Source organism: Xenopus laevis, chromosome 2S (assembly GCF_017654675.1).
Source record: "Xenopus laevis strain J_2021 chromosome 2S, Xenopus_laevis_v10.1, whole genome shotgun sequence".
Taxonomy (NCBI): domain Eukaryota; kingdom Metazoa; phylum Chordata; class Amphibia; order Anura; family Pipidae; genus Xenopus; species Xenopus laevis.
The window spans coordinates 92,761,634-92,779,513 of record NC_054374.1 but is presented as its reverse complement, the minus strand read 5'-3'; the positions used below and the strand labels follow the sequence as shown (position 1 = coordinate 92,779,513).

At 39.3% G+C, this 17,880-nt stretch overlaps 1 protein-coding gene across 1 annotated transcript in view; it reads right to left on the bottom strand.

The window, feature by feature from the left end:
* Window positions 1-17,880, bottom strand: part of zzef1.S (zinc finger, ZZ-type with EF-hand domain 1 S homeolog) — a 93,178-nt gene that overhangs the window by 59,040 nt on the left and 16,258 nt on the right. The window contains exons 8-19 of the mRNA XM_018249696.2: window positions 16,820-16,998; window positions 16,121-16,219; window positions 8,797-8,888; window positions 6,401-6,546; window positions 5,043-5,154; window positions 4,551-4,766; window positions 3,610-3,704; window positions 3,322-3,467; window positions 2,184-2,317; window positions 1,301-1,371; window positions 710-824; window positions 184-343 (exon numbers count right to left, since the gene is read on the bottom strand). Of these exons, the coding sequence (XP_018105185.1) occupies window positions 184-343; window positions 710-824; window positions 1,301-1,371; window positions 2,184-2,317; window positions 3,322-3,467; window positions 3,610-3,704; window positions 4,551-4,766; window positions 5,043-5,154; window positions 6,401-6,546; window positions 8,797-8,888; window positions 16,121-16,219; window positions 16,820-16,998 (1,565 nt within the window). The remainder of the gene's footprint in view (window positions 1-183; window positions 344-709; window positions 825-1,300; window positions 1,372-2,183; window positions 2,318-3,321; window positions 3,468-3,609; window positions 3,705-4,550; window positions 4,767-5,042; window positions 5,155-6,400; window positions 6,547-8,796; window positions 8,889-16,120; window positions 16,220-16,819; window positions 16,999-17,880) is intronic.

The following is a 17,880-nucleotide window of genomic DNA, read 5'->3' as shown; positions in this document are numbered from 1 at the left end:
ATGATTAGTTCAATTTTAGTTCTCAAAGGGCCAGAGTATGATCTTAAAATTCAAATTCTAATTAAAACTCAAATCGAGTTTGGATAATTCATAATTCGAATTTAAGAGTTTTGACCAAGAAGATTCGGAAAATGTATTAGTTCAAAGCAGTCATATGAAAAATACCTTAAATAGAATACTTACATTGAACAAGCAATTCTCTAGCTTTAACCTGGGCAACTTGGTCATCCCCTTTTAACTGAGAGTAACACCAGGAAAAGAGGCTCCCTTGCACTGCCCAAAATAAAGAGTGAAGAAAAGAGCCACATTCTCCCTGGGTAGCATCCATAACCAATAACTTACTCTGCAAAACAAGAGGGAAATAATAGGGAAACATTTGTATCAGCACGAATGCCATTTGAGATACTTTCCATTTATAATTTAGTCAGCAAGGATACTTGAGTGTGGGGTGGGGGGTAAACATGAATATGTTTCATGTTTAAATCAAATACTATTTATTCATCCCCTTAATTAAAGAGATATATATACAGTTTATATATTTTGAAGAGTTGTGGCAGTTCAAGCCAGAGGGATTCCAAATGGATGAGTAGCAATGCAATCTGCTATTAAAATTTCTATGCCTTAAAGAAGGGATAGAATGTTCTTTAAATTGTAATTACAGTATCATTGCTTTTTTCTATTGTCCTAAAAACTGACAAATGGGACATACCTCTCTTACAGCCATCAAAAGAAGTTTGTCCATAACAGAGAGAGCTTGACTGATGTCAAAATCGGCAGTTAGTCCTGCTTCCGGCAATAACAGAAGTCCACCTGGGTCTTGCTCACTGTAAAGAAAAACAACTCCGTTGTAGAACACTAATAATAGGAAAACATTCACTAATCTTTAAAAACCCTAATGAGCAGATATTTGTGTTATGAAGAGGGTGTAAAACCCAGCCTTAGGAAGTGGTATGATGCACTTCAGTTGCCCAATTGCTAAATTCTAAAAGTCATCTGACAGGAAATCCATTTTCACAATTTCATATCCAAGGGTAAAATTTGAATTGACATTCAAATGGATTTGAAAGACAAACTTTATTTGGCAGCCAAACAAGTGGCTCTGCTCTCAACACCAAGGCAGTAGTAGTAGTAGCCAAGGTTAGCTTGAGATCAGAAACCAGGGAGGCTGTACGGGTGATATTCGCATAAACAGAATTTTGCTCTCTATAAAAATGCAGTCAGCACTGCCATTCTGCTCTGTATAATAACTGTGGTCTCCACAGGCTATACATGTACACCAACAACTGCCAGAAAGTCTTACCTGAAGTAAGAACAAAGGGATTCAAAAGTAATGCGCGCTGACTGTGGCTGTTCCTCTTCAGTGATGCTTCTCTAAGTAAACATCAAAGGGGACAAAAAAAAATTAACTAATTTTACATTTTGAATAGGATTAAAAGTCAACAGAAGACAAGTGCAACACAGGGCTATGTTTGAACGAGAACTAAAGCCTAACTAAAAAAGTAGGCTAGAAATGTTGTACATTATGTTTTGGGCTTCTGTACCAGCCCAAGGCATTCACAGCCCTTAAGCAGTAAAGATCTGTGTCTCCAAAGATCCCCCAGTAGCTCCCCGTCTTCTTTTATATGGATTCACTGCACATGCTCTGTGCTGCTTCCACTTACTGAGCTAAGGGACTGAATCAAAATATATAGTGCACATAGAATATAAAGGTCACACTACAAGACTGATTAGTTATAAATAAAGATAATTACTACATGGCAGCACAGAAACCGGTGAATCTATCTTCAGAATTTAATAATCAGCCCTGTAGCATCAGTTTATATTACAGACCAAACTCATTTTCTGCTTGATAATTTGTGACGACCACTAAGCTTAGCTTCTCAACAGCAGCTCAGAGCACACTGACCATGTGAGTGTTGCAGACACTTTCCAAGATGATGACCCCCTGAGACAAGTTTGAAGTTAAACACAGGCCAAGAACCAGCAGACACTCTGGCTTCTGCCCACTCCTGTTTCTACATTCACAGTGTCGGCCTGGATGCACACACTCAAAGTAAATTTTGAAGCAAAAAAAAAAAATGCACACTTCGGTCATTTATGTTCCAAGACCATTTTCGTATGTCTGTACCCAACCAACATAGTGCTTTAAAATTGCATTTGAAAACAAAATATCTTATACCTACCATTAGTGAGAACAGTCTATCCCGCTGGGACAGGCGATCGGGAAAAAAAATAGCAGCTCCATTTAGTAATGTGTTGGTAATTTCTAGCTTAAGTATGCTTGAAGGCAAAGATGTGCTGTCCATGCTATCCAATGCTGCAGAACAGATAAGTGCATAATTATCTACTGCATTTTTAAACTGGATACTCGGAGTAATGTATTATTAGAACATTTTGTAAGGGCTCTGAACTGCACTCCCTCAAGCTGCTACAGAATTTTAAAAATGTTAACAGCAACTCTTGCCTTTTCCTGTATAAGAGTCAAATGGGAGGCAATTTATAATTAAAAATAGAGAGCTGTAGTAAAAGTTAAACTCAGAAACACAAAATGTGTGGTGCTGGCATGCAAGTACGTTTATGTCTGCATGGGTTTAACATGACCAACATTTATTCTATAAATGAGCTCCTCCTCAGCAAAGTTAACAGTGCAACATGCAGTAGTTACAAGGGAGGCCAGTGCATTTATTGGTCATTGATTAGGTAATGCAATTTTACATTTTGAACATCTTTAGCGAGGGGTTTAAAGGCTACAATGCACTGGCATTCAACCGTTTAATCGATTAGACTGTGTGAAGAATATATGCACATCTGCCTAGCATTATGACCCATTTTATATAGAAGTTTACTTGTTTTATATTAAATGGCTTAAGTACTTAATAGGAGGTGAAAAAAATGTCAAATATCATAATGACACTTTATACCAGCAGAATTGAACCTTGTAAATACTTGACAAACATCGGTTATTACATATATCGTAATATACACTGATAAAAAAAAAAAAAAAAACTTTTTTTTTTTTACTTTTTCTTGTATTTGTTCCTTAATTAACTGTCAGCTTAAACACTAGTGACTTAAAACAACAGATATACTTATACATTTAAAGCTATATAAAAAGTGCAGTATGTTTCCCCACTGTTCATTCAATAGTTTGATGTTTGAATTTGCAAACAGTTTCTTTTATTCATTCGTGTGAAGCTGTTTGTCAGGCAAAACACTGGACATCCAGAAGAAAGCAGGCACAATTAGAAAAATAAGTCCACAGGCACTACACATGCTATTTTTTATTACCCCTTGTCAAACAATGCAAATGTGAAAACATACCATCACTGAGATGTTTATATAATTCCTGAGCACAATGGCAATGGTTGCTTTTATCTTGATCTGATTTTCTATTAGTAATTACACTGGAGCAACTCTGCAGCAACTGTAGCACAATAGTCTTGATGGAAATATATTCTTCTCTTGGGCTAAGTGGAAAAACATTAAAATATAGTTCTTTAAAATGCAATTGACAAGTTTTGCAACTAAACAATGTTCACTTCCACCAACATTAAAAGAAAACAAAAAGGTAATAATGTCTTATTTCTATAAGGAAAAGAACAGACTTACTTGTCTTCCAGTTTCTTATAAAACTGCCAAAGAAGCTGCAAATCTAGGCCACAAAAGTCAAGGAGTGGTTTGTGTTTTGAGCGGTTTTCTTTCTCCTATAGAAAAGGAGTTTAGTAAAGTCTTATATAAACCATCTTCAGCAACATGTGCAATTTACATGATTTATTTATATAAACTACAAAAATACCTTTTATACAAATCTACTGTCGCTGACAAATAGCAGATCAAGCCGATCGTTAGTAATACCAATGGATTTTCAGTGGGAATGCACAAAACCCTCATATTCAGTATTCTGCAGGATTCTGAGGCTCAAAGAAACTGCTGTGCTGCAATTTTTTTTATTGATATAGGGGTCAGCTTCAGTTTGGCCAGGCTCTTGAATTCGGCCTTCTTAAAAAGGGCTTGGATTCAAACGAAATCTGCTTTTTGGATGTTGTAGTCAGTAACCCAGTAATGAGTGTACCTGGTGAGCCAGTTCTCCGATTGGGTTAATAAATTAGGCTAACAGATTGCTTAGGTAATGGTCTTGGGCCTAAGAACCTGAACAGCATTATGGATGTATGAGGTTTATTAAACTAGCAATATGTTATGATGGTAGCCATCACTGGCTACAAAACATTTTTTGGCGACTTATTTAGTAGGTTCATAAAAAGCATTGTACTATAGTTGCAGTAAATTACACCATCACTCCCACTTTCAACTTATTTGTCTTCAAGCAGTGCTTCCATCAGTTCTTTCAGTACCTATACCTTTGTCATTTGATACTTCGTCACCTTGGCAAGTGGCCATTACCTACTGGCACCAAAATGCCCATTAATGTGGTGATCCAACATGATCATGAGAAAATGCAAAAGAGGACACCCACAGGCAACAAAGCTGTATGTCTCATTGCCCTTAGAAAGCCAATCCCAGAGAGACAGAGCTGACTAGTGCTGGCTTACCATGTCATGTGCAAGTTGCTGGATAAAAAGCAAGGTTTTAAGAACCAAAGTCATTCCACACACACTCTCTTTTGCAACTTCTTTGCACTGTAGGCACATTGTATTAACGTTGCTCTCTCCATCCAGTTTCCTTTGGTATCCAAAAGAACTAAGGCCTTGGACTCCCAAACGCTCTGCTGTTTCTTCCCGAGCACAAAGGAATTTCACCATCCAATACTAGCAGAAAACAGATAAACAAACAAGTTAAAGGCAAACTATGAGAGTTAGGCAAGGCTTATATAAAAGCCAAAGGTAACGTTTGTTAATTTTTTTATAAACATCCCAAGCATTTAGAACAGAGATTCTTTACCTGTGGGTCAGGGTCCAAAAACTGATCCCCATGGGGTGCTCAATGCAGAGAAAAGCAACTCCAGCTTCGGAAGTGCTGACTAAGGGGTATGCTCGTGTGGGGTATTAAATGACCCATTATATGTTGCACAAACGGTGAGTTACCTTAGCAGTTTTGCACTGCTGCATTTGTATGTCCACTTCATCCCACTCCTCTTCCAGCTCAAACCAAGCTACAGGATCATTTTCTCCAAGTTCTTTGCTAGGCTTTTTAGTCCTGCCAAAACAATTAAGAATTCAATTCAAAAAGAAAATTAAAAAATAAATTAAAATTAACATCAGTTTTTAAATTAAGAAAAAAAATAAACAGGATTAAAATGTACTTAAAGGAGAAGGAAAAGTTCAGTCACTGAGGGGGGTACCAAATGTTAGGAACCCCCCTCCCAGTAATTATAAAAACTTACTTGATACTCCAGACCTGTGCTACTTTCCCTAGGTGATGCCAAACATTGGCACCCCCGCCTAAGATTGAACCTTTCCTTCTCCTTTGTAAATTCATATTTCATAAATTCACATTTTAAAACATTGCTGAAATTTAATGAAATATAATGAAAGCAATGCAATTATGTTTATGATGTAGAAAGCTGGGAGTTAGACAGTCAAAATCTACTGATTTTTGGTACAGAAAACTGGCTATAGGAGAAGTATTATAAGTAGTATGCCACTGGGTACTATAATGGGCCCACTTATATTTAATCTGTTCATAAATAATTGGAGGACTGCACTAAAAGCAATGCATCAGTGTTTTCCAAGGACACAAATAAACCAACAGTGTTACAGACGAGATTCAGTGTTGACATAATACTATGCACTTGAAATTTAAATACATGCAAGCTACATATTGTATACCCTAAGAGTGATTAAGGTAAGTAAATTCTTGATGAAGTAGGACCAAGGGGAACATGTAGATAATAAATGTAGTTGTACCAAGCCAATAAGCATGGTATTATCCTGTGTGTAAAGCAGTATAAAGTCATGTGAGAAGAAAGCAATTCTTTCCCTTGCAAAGCACTGGAAAGTTCCCATTTTGTGCAGAAAAAATACAAAGAACAGCAATTGAGCGGATAAAGAGTATAGAAAGAAGAAAGGCTGGCAAAGATACAATTGTTTACAGTGTGATCATGGGCCCATCTAGCTCTTGTCCAATAATAATTTCTTCTTTCTTTTAATATTTACTTTTATTTGCACTGCCGGGTCTGGCCAGGCACACCCACAGACAAAGAGCTTATGTGCACCCAGATATATGTAAATTCAGTAACATAAATAACTGGCGCACGCTGAAACCCGACCTAGCATCAAGACTTAACAGCAGCCTACAAGGGGGGTTGAGGCTGTAGCTTGCGGTCCTCATATCTCATTAATCTGTCATTGCTGGAGGAAATGCTGTTGCTGTCTCATAATCACGTTTTTATTCTCTGAAACAGCAAAGCATGCTCTATGAAGAGAAATGTAAAATGTTTTACCTTTCTTTTAAAAACTGTTTAAATTCAGGCAGCTTCCATGTGTCATATTTTTCAAATTGCTTAAAGTGTTCCTCTGCATGAAATTTTTCAGACGAATTGTAAGCAAATATCAAGCCACATTTGGCCCCAATAGCGCCTCTTCTCACCTAGAGATAAAAAATATAATTAACATAGACCTATACTAATATGATCCTTATATAGAACATGCAAAAAAAAACAAAGTGATGACTCCTACCCATACCAAAACACCAGATTGAAAGGTTTCCTTAAGTGTTTATATGATCCCATGCTAGTATTCTAAGTTTACAACTTAGTCAAGTTTAGTAAAAGGGTTGTGTGAAACTCTCATATATTTCAAATGGTTTTTTTATATCCATACATAGGCAATTCTGAACCTTACACTGTCTTACTGTTAAGCAAAAAGTGGGGACCTATGGCAAAATTTTCAAAAACCTTTTGAAATGCCCATTGCAAAGAGTGACAAACATTTAAGCTGAGGATTCACATGGAATAGTCTACACATGAATATACTGGTGGAGAGGCGATAGTAATAGTTGCTGTTGCATCTTATTCACTTCAACGGGAAATGCATGATGGTACTAGCATTTGGGCTTTACAGTTTAATTAAATTCTGGCTTCCAATTAAGTGGCATATTAAACATTAAATTTTCATTCTATATTTCAAAGCTCTGATCCTTTCAGTATATATGTATAGGATTTTAATTAAGAGACAGATGCTATATACTTACAATCTACTTGCCAATAATAATTTGATTTCAGAATAATTTCACAAGGACACTCAGTGTGAGAGATGCTACTAGCAAGCATATTTTAACATACTGGCCAATACTCTGAGCTGCATTTGTATTTTAACTTAAGTTTTCCTTTAATAAATAAAAACTCAACACTACCCAAGCACCTTCTATTCATTACTATGGAATTTTTAGAATTGTATTTATCAATGGGTAAAAGTTAGAACTCACAATTTGATAAACACGTTATAAAAATCCCATAGGAATTAGTAGAATGTGGTTGAGTTTTTATTTAAGCTATAAACTCACATTTTGATAAATCTGCCCCTAAGGGGGAGAATGTGAAAACAGAGCCCACCAAAGAAAAACTCACCCATATTCTAGTCATTCCTATGGGATTTTCAGAAGCTGAAAAAGGCAGAATCCTGGCCAAATCTCGAACCCAATCCTGGATTCGGTGCATCCCTACTAATTTCACACTTTGATAAATTTACCCTAAACCTGTTCTCAAACCTAAGGAATCGCCTTTCCGAATAAATAATTAAAGGATCAGTAACATCAAAAAATGAAATCCTTTAAAAGTAATAAAAATATAATGCAGTGTTGCCTTGCACTGGTAAAACTGCTGTGTTTGCTTCAGAAACACTACTTTTGTTTATATAAATAAGCTACTGTGTAGGCATTGGAGCAGCCATTCAAAGGAGAAAAGGCTTAAGTTACACATCAGATAATCAGTGACCGCTCTGTAGAACATAATATTATCCGTTATCCACTATTTAACTTGTGCCATATAGCCTTTTTTCAATTTCCACCATTGCTACTCAGCAGCTAGTTTATATGAACTATAGTAGTGTTTCTGAAGTAAACAGGTCCGTTTTACACTACATGATATTTTCAGTTTTAAGGGGCAGTTTTATCAAAGGTCGAATTCGAAGTGAAACATACTTCGAAATTCGACCATCGAATTCAAAGTTTTTTTTACCGAATTAGACCGTTTTGCGATCGAAGTAAAATCGTACAATTCGAACGATGTCAGCGATCGATCAAACGATTTTACTTCAACTCAAAAAAAACTTAGAAAAATGCATTACAAGGTCCCCATAGGCTAACATAGCACTTCGGCAGGTTTAATTTGGCGAAGTATTGAAGTCGAAGTTTTTTTTAAGAGATAATACTACGATTATCGAATATTCAAACTATTTTACTTCGAATCGAATTCGAAGTAAATTCGAAGTCGTAGTAACCTATTCAATGGTCGAAGTATCCAAAAAATTACTTAGAATTTAGATTTTTTTTTACTTCGAAAATTCCCTCGAATTCACTTCGACCCTTGATAAATCTGCCCCTAAAACACTTTTTTGGTGTTACTGTTCCTTTAAATTACTCTTTTATCCTACAACATGCCCCTAACTTAAGCACTTTTTCCTCTCCCACTTTTGTTCCTCTCTCTCTTCTCAGGGGCCTTATTCCAACTGCGTACAGGTACTCCTAGCACTCAGATACTTATTCTCATTGCTTCATTTATATTGATTGTACCAATTTGTGCTTACATTTTGTAACACACTTACACTTGTGGTGCTATATAATTAATACAACACAATACAATACAATACAATTTTGCAGCCTTTGGAACATGATACTCACTCGTATCCTCATCTGTGTAACTTGAAAGGCTGATTCGGTATCAGAAGAAAGAATAACACTAGCTCTGGTTTTCCCTGTCTCAGTGAGGAAGCCTTGAAAAGAAAAAGCAAATCTTACTAACACTAATATATGCAGTGTTCAAATAATTTGCAAAGTTGCAGGTACAGGTATAGGATCCCTTATCCGGAAACCCGATATCCAGAAAGCTCCGAATTACGGAATGGCTGTCTCCCATTTTTCCTTTTCTCTGTAATAATAAAACAGTAGCTTGTACTTGATCCCAACTAAGATATAATTAATCCTTATTGGAAACAAAACCAGCCTATTGGGTTTATTTAATGTTTACATGAATTTCTAGTAGATTTAAGGCATGAAGTCCCAAATTACGGAAAGATCCGTTATCCGCAAAACCCCAGGTCCCGAGCATTCTGGATAACATGTCCCATACCTGTACTGATTATTCAGCATATAGCACTCTAACCAGATAGGCCAGACAGACTTCTCACACACTCTCCTCCCTGTTCTCACCAGCTGTGATTCAATCTATACAAGGTTGAAAATATTGTGCTACATTGGTTACATATCTATCTATTAAGGTATGCAAAATTAGACAATGAGCAAAAATTGTTATAGCAGTTGCTTATCAGAGATATTTAAGGTATGCTGTTTAACAGCAAGTATCATGATCTTTTATTGTAAATAGAGTATAGGTGACATATGGCATTGTGGTAATACAGGCAGGTTAATTAGCTTCTCATGAAACCGACCATGTTTTGCAAATGTGTTAGAGACCTTAGATCAGTGATCCCCAAGCAGTAGCTCATGAGCAACTTGTTGCTCCCCAACCCCTTGGATGTTGCTCTCAGTGGCCTCAAAGCAGGAGCTTATTTTTTAATTCCAGACTTGGAGGCAAGATTTGGTTGTATAAAAACCAGATGTACTGCCAAACAGAACCTTCTGAAGGCTTCCAGTCCACATAGGGGCTACCAATAGCCAATCACATTGATTATTTGCCATCACCCAGTAGCATTTTTCATGCTTGTGTTGCTCCCAAACTCTTTTTAATCTGAATGTTGCTCATGGGTGAAAAAGGTTGGGGATCCCTGCCTTAGATTAAAACTCCAACAAGGACTATTGTAAATGATAAGAAACCAGTGAACTGCATAAATGGGTTAGCACTTTATAAATTACAATAAATAAATAAGTCAAAATCTGTTTAATATAACTGTCCTATGGCCCAGTTAAAGTGATACTGACACAAAAACTACTTTTTAAAATATGAATATACATTAAAAGTTACCTATAGGTCATGTTGATCGTTTTTTGCTGAGAGGTTTGATTTGTAATTGTTAGTTGAAGTTCCTAAGCCTGACTGTTTTGCCTACCTGACTGTCCCATCTCAGCCTATCAGAATTTCCAATGCTAACGGACTCCTGCTGCACAAATATGGCAGCCCCCTCATAAAGGAACATGGGGCATCAATCGGATAATGTAAAAGCATTGTGCAAATACTTTATGGCAACGTTATTAGAAGCTTTCCAAGCCAATATTATGATAGATGTAAAAAAAAAAACAGTATTTTTGATACTCACCGTTAAATCTGTTTCTCTGTAGTCGAAAGGGGGGACACAGGGACCGATGGGGTTAAGCTCCATCCTCCAGGAGGCAGGACACTTGAATATTAATTAAGGGGCGTGTCCATCAGGCTTTACCCCTCACACTGTACATTCCTATTCAGTTTGTTCCAAAGCTAACGTAATTATTAAAATTATTAACAGACAGAAGTAAACCAAAACTATTCAAACATGACCAAATGGTCACCAGCCCGCCGAGGCGGGAAGCCCTGTGTCCCCCTTTCGACTACAGAGAAACATATTTCACAGTGAGTATCAAAAATCCTGTTTTCTCTGTCGTCTTAGGGGGACACAGGGACCGATGGGGACTTAAAGCAGTCCCAACAACAGCGGGGTGGGAGCGAGCTGTATAAATATATATGGAATACAATTATTTGATTACCGATTGCAACATCTTCCGTCCGAGGGAGGCCTTGGCGGAGGAATATGTGTCGGACCAGGTAGCCGCCCTGCAGATCTGCTCTAAGGAAGTTGAGTTGCGCCATGCCCAGGAGGGACCCACAGCTCTAGTGGAGTGAGCCCTGAGGCCACCCGGTGGTAGTCTTCCTTTTGCAGAGTAAGCTTGATTGACTCTCTGATCCTTCTTGACAAGGACGACTTTGAAGCTGAATGGCCCCTACGGGGACCAGATGGAATAACAAACAGAGCCTGAGATTTGCGAAAGGTCTTAGAACGTTCAACATACCAACGTAATGCTCTGACGACATCTAATTTGTGTAGTCACCATTCCTTATCATTCTTAGGTTCAGAACAGAGAGAAGGAACTACAATTTCTTGGTTCACATGGAAGGCAGAAACAACTTTGCGTATAAATGTCGGCACTGTTCTGAGAAGGGCTTTGTCTTTATGAAAGATTAAGTATGGAGGTTCACACGAGAGAGCACTGAGTTCCGAAACTCTCCTGGTAGATGAAATTGTCACCAGAAACACCACCTTATAGGTAATCCATGTATCCGAAACTGAATTTAACGGTTCAAATGGTGGGTCGAGCAATGCTTCCAGCACTTGATTGAGGTCCCAGCCGCCACAGGTGGGCGGAATGGTGGTAAGATATGTGCTACTCTTTGCAGGAACGTGCGTATAATGTCTTCATTCGCCAAGCGAATTGACAGGGCCGATACTTGAACTTTGAGTGAACTGAGCTTGAGGCCCATTTGCAGGCCTTGTTGTAGAAATTATAGTATTCGTGGTAACTGTAATTCAAGGAAAGGGAAACCAGACTCCTTACACCATGTGAAATAGGACTGACAGACTCGGTGATATGATCTAGACGATGAGGCTTTTCGAGCCCTTAAATCGTGGGTATGACCTCTTCATCTAGTCCTCGACTCCTCCAGATGGAAATCTCAACAGCCATCTCGTCAAGGCAAATAGTCCGGGATTGTGGTGTGCTATGGTCCCCTGCAACCGATTGACATCTCATGCAGATCGGTGAACCAGGTTCTCCGAGGCAAGTACAGTGCTACCACAATTACTGTCAATCAAGATTGCTTGATCTTTTTGAGAACTCTTGGTAGCATGGGAAGTGGTGGGAAGATATACTCTAGATCGAACTACCAGTGCTGAGTCATGGCATCCACCCCCAGTGCTAACGGATCTCTGTAGCGGGTGAAAAATCGGGTTACTTTTTAGTTGTTTCTGGATGCCATTAGATCTATGCTGAGAATGCCCCATTGACTCGTGAGTTGTTTGAATGCTTCTGGGTGTAGCTCCAATTCCCCTGGATCCAGCTGATTCCGACTGAGGAAGTCTGCCTTTGTGTTGGAGACTGCCGGAATGTGTATTGCAGATAACTTTACTGAATTGATCTCTGCCCAGTGAAGGATTTGTCTGGCTTCCGCCAGTGCTGCCCGACTTCTCGTTCCTCCCTGATGGTTTATGTACGCTACTGTTATAGCGTTGTCGCTTTGAAAGTGTATTGGTTTTTCTGCGAGCGGTCTTGTCCATTGAACTAGGGCCAGTTTCACTGCTCTTAGTTCCAGGATATTTATCGGTAGTTTGGATACCTCGGAGACCATTGACCTTGTGCTGACTGATTGTAGCAAGTAGCCCCCCATCCCTGAAGTCTGGCATCCGTCGATATCACCACCCAGTCCGGTGTTGCCCATGACTGACCCATGGCTAGGTTGTCCGACCTCAGCCACAACTGCAATATTGTCTTTGTCGGTTGCGATAAGGAGAGGAGTCGAGATAACGATCCCCCTTTCCATGAGGTGAGAATGCTGACTTGGAGCGGTCGAAGGTGTATCTGTGTGAAAGGTACTGCTTCGATGGCCGAAACCATCGTCCCCAGAACTTGCATTGCCCTGTGCACTTTTATCCATTGGTTGGATAGTAGAGACCGAACGTGATCTCTGATCCTGATCTGTTTGTCTGTGGCTAGGCTTGCAGTCTGTGAAATTGTGTCGAATTCTAGACCTAGGAATAACATCTTGTGACTGGGGTGTGGCTTGGACTTCGACCAGTTGATGGTCCATCCGAAGTTCTGTAGCAACTGTACAGCCTTTTGTAGATCCCCCTTGACCCTCATCTCTGATCTGGCCTTCAGGTAGGGGGGGGGTCACTGAAATCCCTTGTAGTCTCAACGTGGCTGCTGTTACAGCCATTAACTTTGTGAACACTCTGGGGGCAGACGAAAGTCTGAACAGAAGTGCCACAAACTGGTAATGCTTGTTCTTGAATGCAAAATTGAAGACAGCGGTGATGAGGAGGCCATATTGGTACATGGAGTTAAGCATCCTTAATTTCCAGAGACATCATTAGTTGACCCCCCGAATTACTGATCTCAACGTTTCCATCTTGAAGCGTACTGATCGGATGAATTTTTTGAGGCCCTTGAGATTGAGTACTGGCCTGAGAGCACCGTCCTTCTTTGGGACTGTAAACAGACTGGAGTAAAATCCTGAGAATCTCTCCGTGTAAGGTACTGGAGTTATTACTCTGGTTCTCTCCACCTTGTCTGTACATTGTAGAAAGGCTTGTGCCTTCTGGGGGTTGTGGGGCAGTCTGGACATGAGAAATCTCCTGGGCGGGACTGTTGTAAATTCAAGGTGGTATCCTTCAGTCACAATTTCTTTGACCCATGCATCCGTAGAATGACGGATCCATTCCTCCCGGAAACGAAGTAATTTGTCCCCTATCCGTTCCAACGATTCCGGAGGGAGTGCCCCGTCAGACTGACGTGGGCTTCTCTCCTGAGGGTTTGTTGTGAGATCTATTGGTCTTCCATGTCGGCCTTGGGTCGAAAATGGGATCTTTGTGAAGAACTGTTTCGTCTTGCCATCTGCTGCTTTGGCCACGAAAATTTTTTCCCCTTCTATGTGAGGTGGGCGCTCTGCTTTTGGCCTGTGGTAGGAAGGTACTCTTGCCTCCTGTTGCCTGCGAAATGATTTTCTCCAGCTCTTCAAATAGTCGTTGACCCTTAAAGGGCAGTGAAGTTAGCGATTTCTTGGAGCTAAGGTCCGCCGACCAAATTTTGAGCCACAGTGTTCTGCACGCCGCTATAGATAATTCTGAAGTGCGCGCCGTATTTGGGATGTGTGCAGAGTGATATCACAAAGATAACTAGAAGCCTCCTGTTGCAATATCCCATTCTGAATGTCTTTAACTAGGGACTCCGACCATGCTTGTATAGCTCTGGACACCCACGCTGATGCCAAACAGGGACGCAACGTCGACCCTGCGGAGGTGTAAATTACTCGTAGAAAGCCCTCTATCTGAAGGGTCTTTGAACAGTGCCTCCTCGTGACTGGTAGGGTAGTGGTCTAGACACTGGAGCATCTACTGCAGGTGGGTTAGACCATTTTCCTCCCAATTCCTTCGGGAACGGATATGACTTTGAAAATTTCTTTGTTGCTTGAAATGTATGCTCCGGAGAATTCCACTCGTCTTGAATCAGACTCTGCAGTTGTTCATGCTGTGGAAAGCAGACTGACTATTTTTGCTTCCTCTTGAATAGGGTAGGCGCCTCATCTGCCTGTCTGGGCTTCTGTGAAATATTCAGTACCTCAAGCACCCCTTTTATAATGCCGTCTACATCGTGAAAATTATCACGGTCTCTCTCTGCCCTCATCCTGATAATCCTCCTCATGTGCAGAAGAAGACACAGAAGAAGCAATTTCACCCTCAGAGTGAGATGAGTGTTGTTCAGGAGATGACTCGTCAGACCGGACAGGGTTGACAGAATCCTCTTTTGTGTCCTCTAACTGTTTGCGTTTAGCACCGGATTTGTGACTGAGTCTAACTAGTGCTCTTCCCAGGTTGTCTGCGATGGCAGGTAACCCCTGTAGAGATGCCAGGGAATGTTACAATTGAACAGCCCATAGAGGGGGAGGTGGTTCCGCTATAACTATGGAGTCAGACTCCTGTGTGTCAATTTGTGGAGAATTCTCAACTTGTGCAGCTGGAATACCCCCTGAAGCACTGGTTGCCCCCTGCCCCTGAGTGCAAGCTCTGCACAGTGGCTCCCCCTGGCCCCCTGAAAACTTTAGTTGACAATTAGTACAGGCAAGGTACCTCAACTGTGCTGAAGAAGGGACCTTCCCCCCAGACCTTGTGAATATTCCCACTGGCCTACCTTCTGCCATGTTAAAGAAGGAGGAGTGTGGAGGGTATCGCCTGCAGTAAGCCACAGACCCGAGCGCTCTTTTTTGAGAGTGTGCCTACACGTTGCGCCACCGAGACTGCTGCAAAATGGCCGATGGAACGCACGTATTGGAACACAAACACACAAACATTTTGCATGCGCACAATCGCTTCCCTTTGTGCCAAAAGAAAATGGCCACCGGAGGAATAGACTGTGAAATGCACCTGCGTTCCAACCCTTATGCGCTGCCAAACTCAGCCACGAGTCAGCCAGGGAGCTACTAACTGGACACTTACAAAACTGAATAGGAATGTACAGTGTGAGGGGTAAAGCCTAATGGACATGCCCCTTAATTACTATTCAAGTGTCCTGCCTCCTGGAGGATGGAGCTTAACCCCATCGGTCCCTCTGTCCCCCTAAGACGACAGAGAAAAGAGTTTAATCTCTGGTGTCAGTGTCTCTTTAAGAGAGCCAAGATCAACAAATGTATTCTAAAAGCAGATAAAATGTGCAGCAGTAAATTATTTCAGAGGTGTGTTTTGGATGCTGAGGTTTAGTTGTAATAAATGTAAAGAAAAATAATTTCAAGAAAAATATTTCAGACCCTCACTCTTATGTAGCAAAATATACTATTTTTATTATCATTGATAACACATATTTATAAATCCCCAACATATATCACAGTGCTGTATAATAGAAGGGAGTATACATGAAAATTAATATACAGATATTGATAATGCAGGTGGTAAAGTGGGCCCAGCTTAATAGCGCTTACAGTATATAAAGATGTACATAATACTGTACATATTATAATACTCTTTGAAACCACAATCCAAATTCAATAGTTACCAGCTTAGAACTGGCCTAAAAAAAACGTGGTTGCATCATATTTAATGGGTAAACTTGTAATGCACAATAAACAGATCTACAAAAGTATATGAAGAAAATCTTTCAGATAGCCAATAACTGTCTTTTATTAGCTTACAAATGCACAAACTTAATGGCAGTGGATAATATCAGTCAGTCATTCTTAGCTTCAATATGTGAATATACACACTTTAATTTCTAGAGAAATTTTCTAGGTCTATACAATTATTGCACATACCATCTCCAGTCCAAGGCTGCACTAACAGGTTTTCTGGTCCAGATTTCTCCTCCTTGCCCTTGACATCACACGCAATTAGAGTAAAATGTAACGGTCTTCCTGCATTAGTAGAAACCATAAAACTATTAATAATACATAAATACATACAATAATACTTCAATTCTTACATAATCATTTAATTACTACCACTACTTTATCAGTAAACCAGAAAGAAACTGGCCACTGTAATGAAAAATCATGAATATAGGCCTTACATGTTTACAGCAAGGCAGACTAAATTACTTTTAATTCTCAGCAATGACTTCTGGAACATTTCAACCTGCTGAGTTTCAAACAGCAGTGGGCACTTTCTGCAGCAAACTTTAGTTTTTGTTTTTGTGCGATTTCTGCTTTGTATTTAGAATCTCTTCAGATTGGAAGGACTTGTAATACAGTAAGATCTTAAGGAAATGGTTAGTTTTAACACTGGTCTAATGAAACATAAAGAAATCAGCCTACATAACAGTCCTGTTCTATCTTGGAACATTCTGACATTTGCACTAATGGGCAAAAGAACTAAATCAGCATATGTAACTTTTTTTTTTTCAAAATAAAAATACCGTACTTTCAAAAAGAAAAGCACATTCCAAATACATAAGAAATAAAAAACCACAATGTCAATATAAGTTCTGGATCCATAGGGTTGGATAAGTACATTACCATATTTATACAGCAGATTCATTCGTACAGCTTTCATAGACGAGATGAGATTACATGCATTGTACTGCAGATCCACATGTTCCATGATGGAACCAAGAGCAGTAATGACCTTTGCAACATTTCCTCTGGCCAATGCAAATGCTAGAAGGTCAAGGTTTACTTCTGGTGTAGGGCAGCAGCTTTAAAAGAAATAGTATATTAAATAGCTAATCAGATTATAGGATTTGAGTGGGTAATTAATTTTTTGCCATAATTGTCTCAAAAATTGGTTGCAGTCATTTTTCATGAACAATAATAAAATAACTAACAGCTCTTACAGCTTCACCCTACTCTCATTTACATCTAGGCTCTGCCCTGTGTACAGTTAAGTGACCCAAAGTGTATATTCTTATAAGACACAGTTGGAAGCAACAGTACGAAAATCTAAGCACACATGACTTTGACGGTGATTCACAATTTTTGTTAATAACGGTGTCCACTACATGGCTTTTATCTGCTTGTTGTGTAATTCCAAGACTGAAGGAAACAGAATTGAAATAATAAATATAGTTTATAAGTTGCTTAACATGATAGAAAAGAATGTGGAATTATTTCTTATGGCGACAGGTCCCCTTTAAGATAAATTATGTATAAAATAAGCTATACATTCATTATTTTTGTTTTATTGATAATTCCATATACAGTTGTGTTCAGAATAATAGCAGTGAGTTTAAAAAAGTGAATAAAGCTCAAAATCCTTATACAGGTAGGCATCCGTTATCCGGAAACCAGTTATCCAAAAAGCTCAGAATTACAGAAAGATTGTCTCCCATAGACTCCATTTTATCCAAATAATCCAAATTTTAAAAATGAATTTCCTTTTTCTCTGTAATAATAATACTGTACTTTGTACTTGATGTTTTCTAGTAGATTTAAGGTATGACGATCCACTTTACTTTACTTTTCTAGAAAACCCCAGGTCCCGAGCATTCTGGATAATTGGTCCCATACCTGTAACGCTTGTATTTTCATACACGGAAATGCATCAGGAATACTGCACATTCTTCTGCATTTCTTGGTTT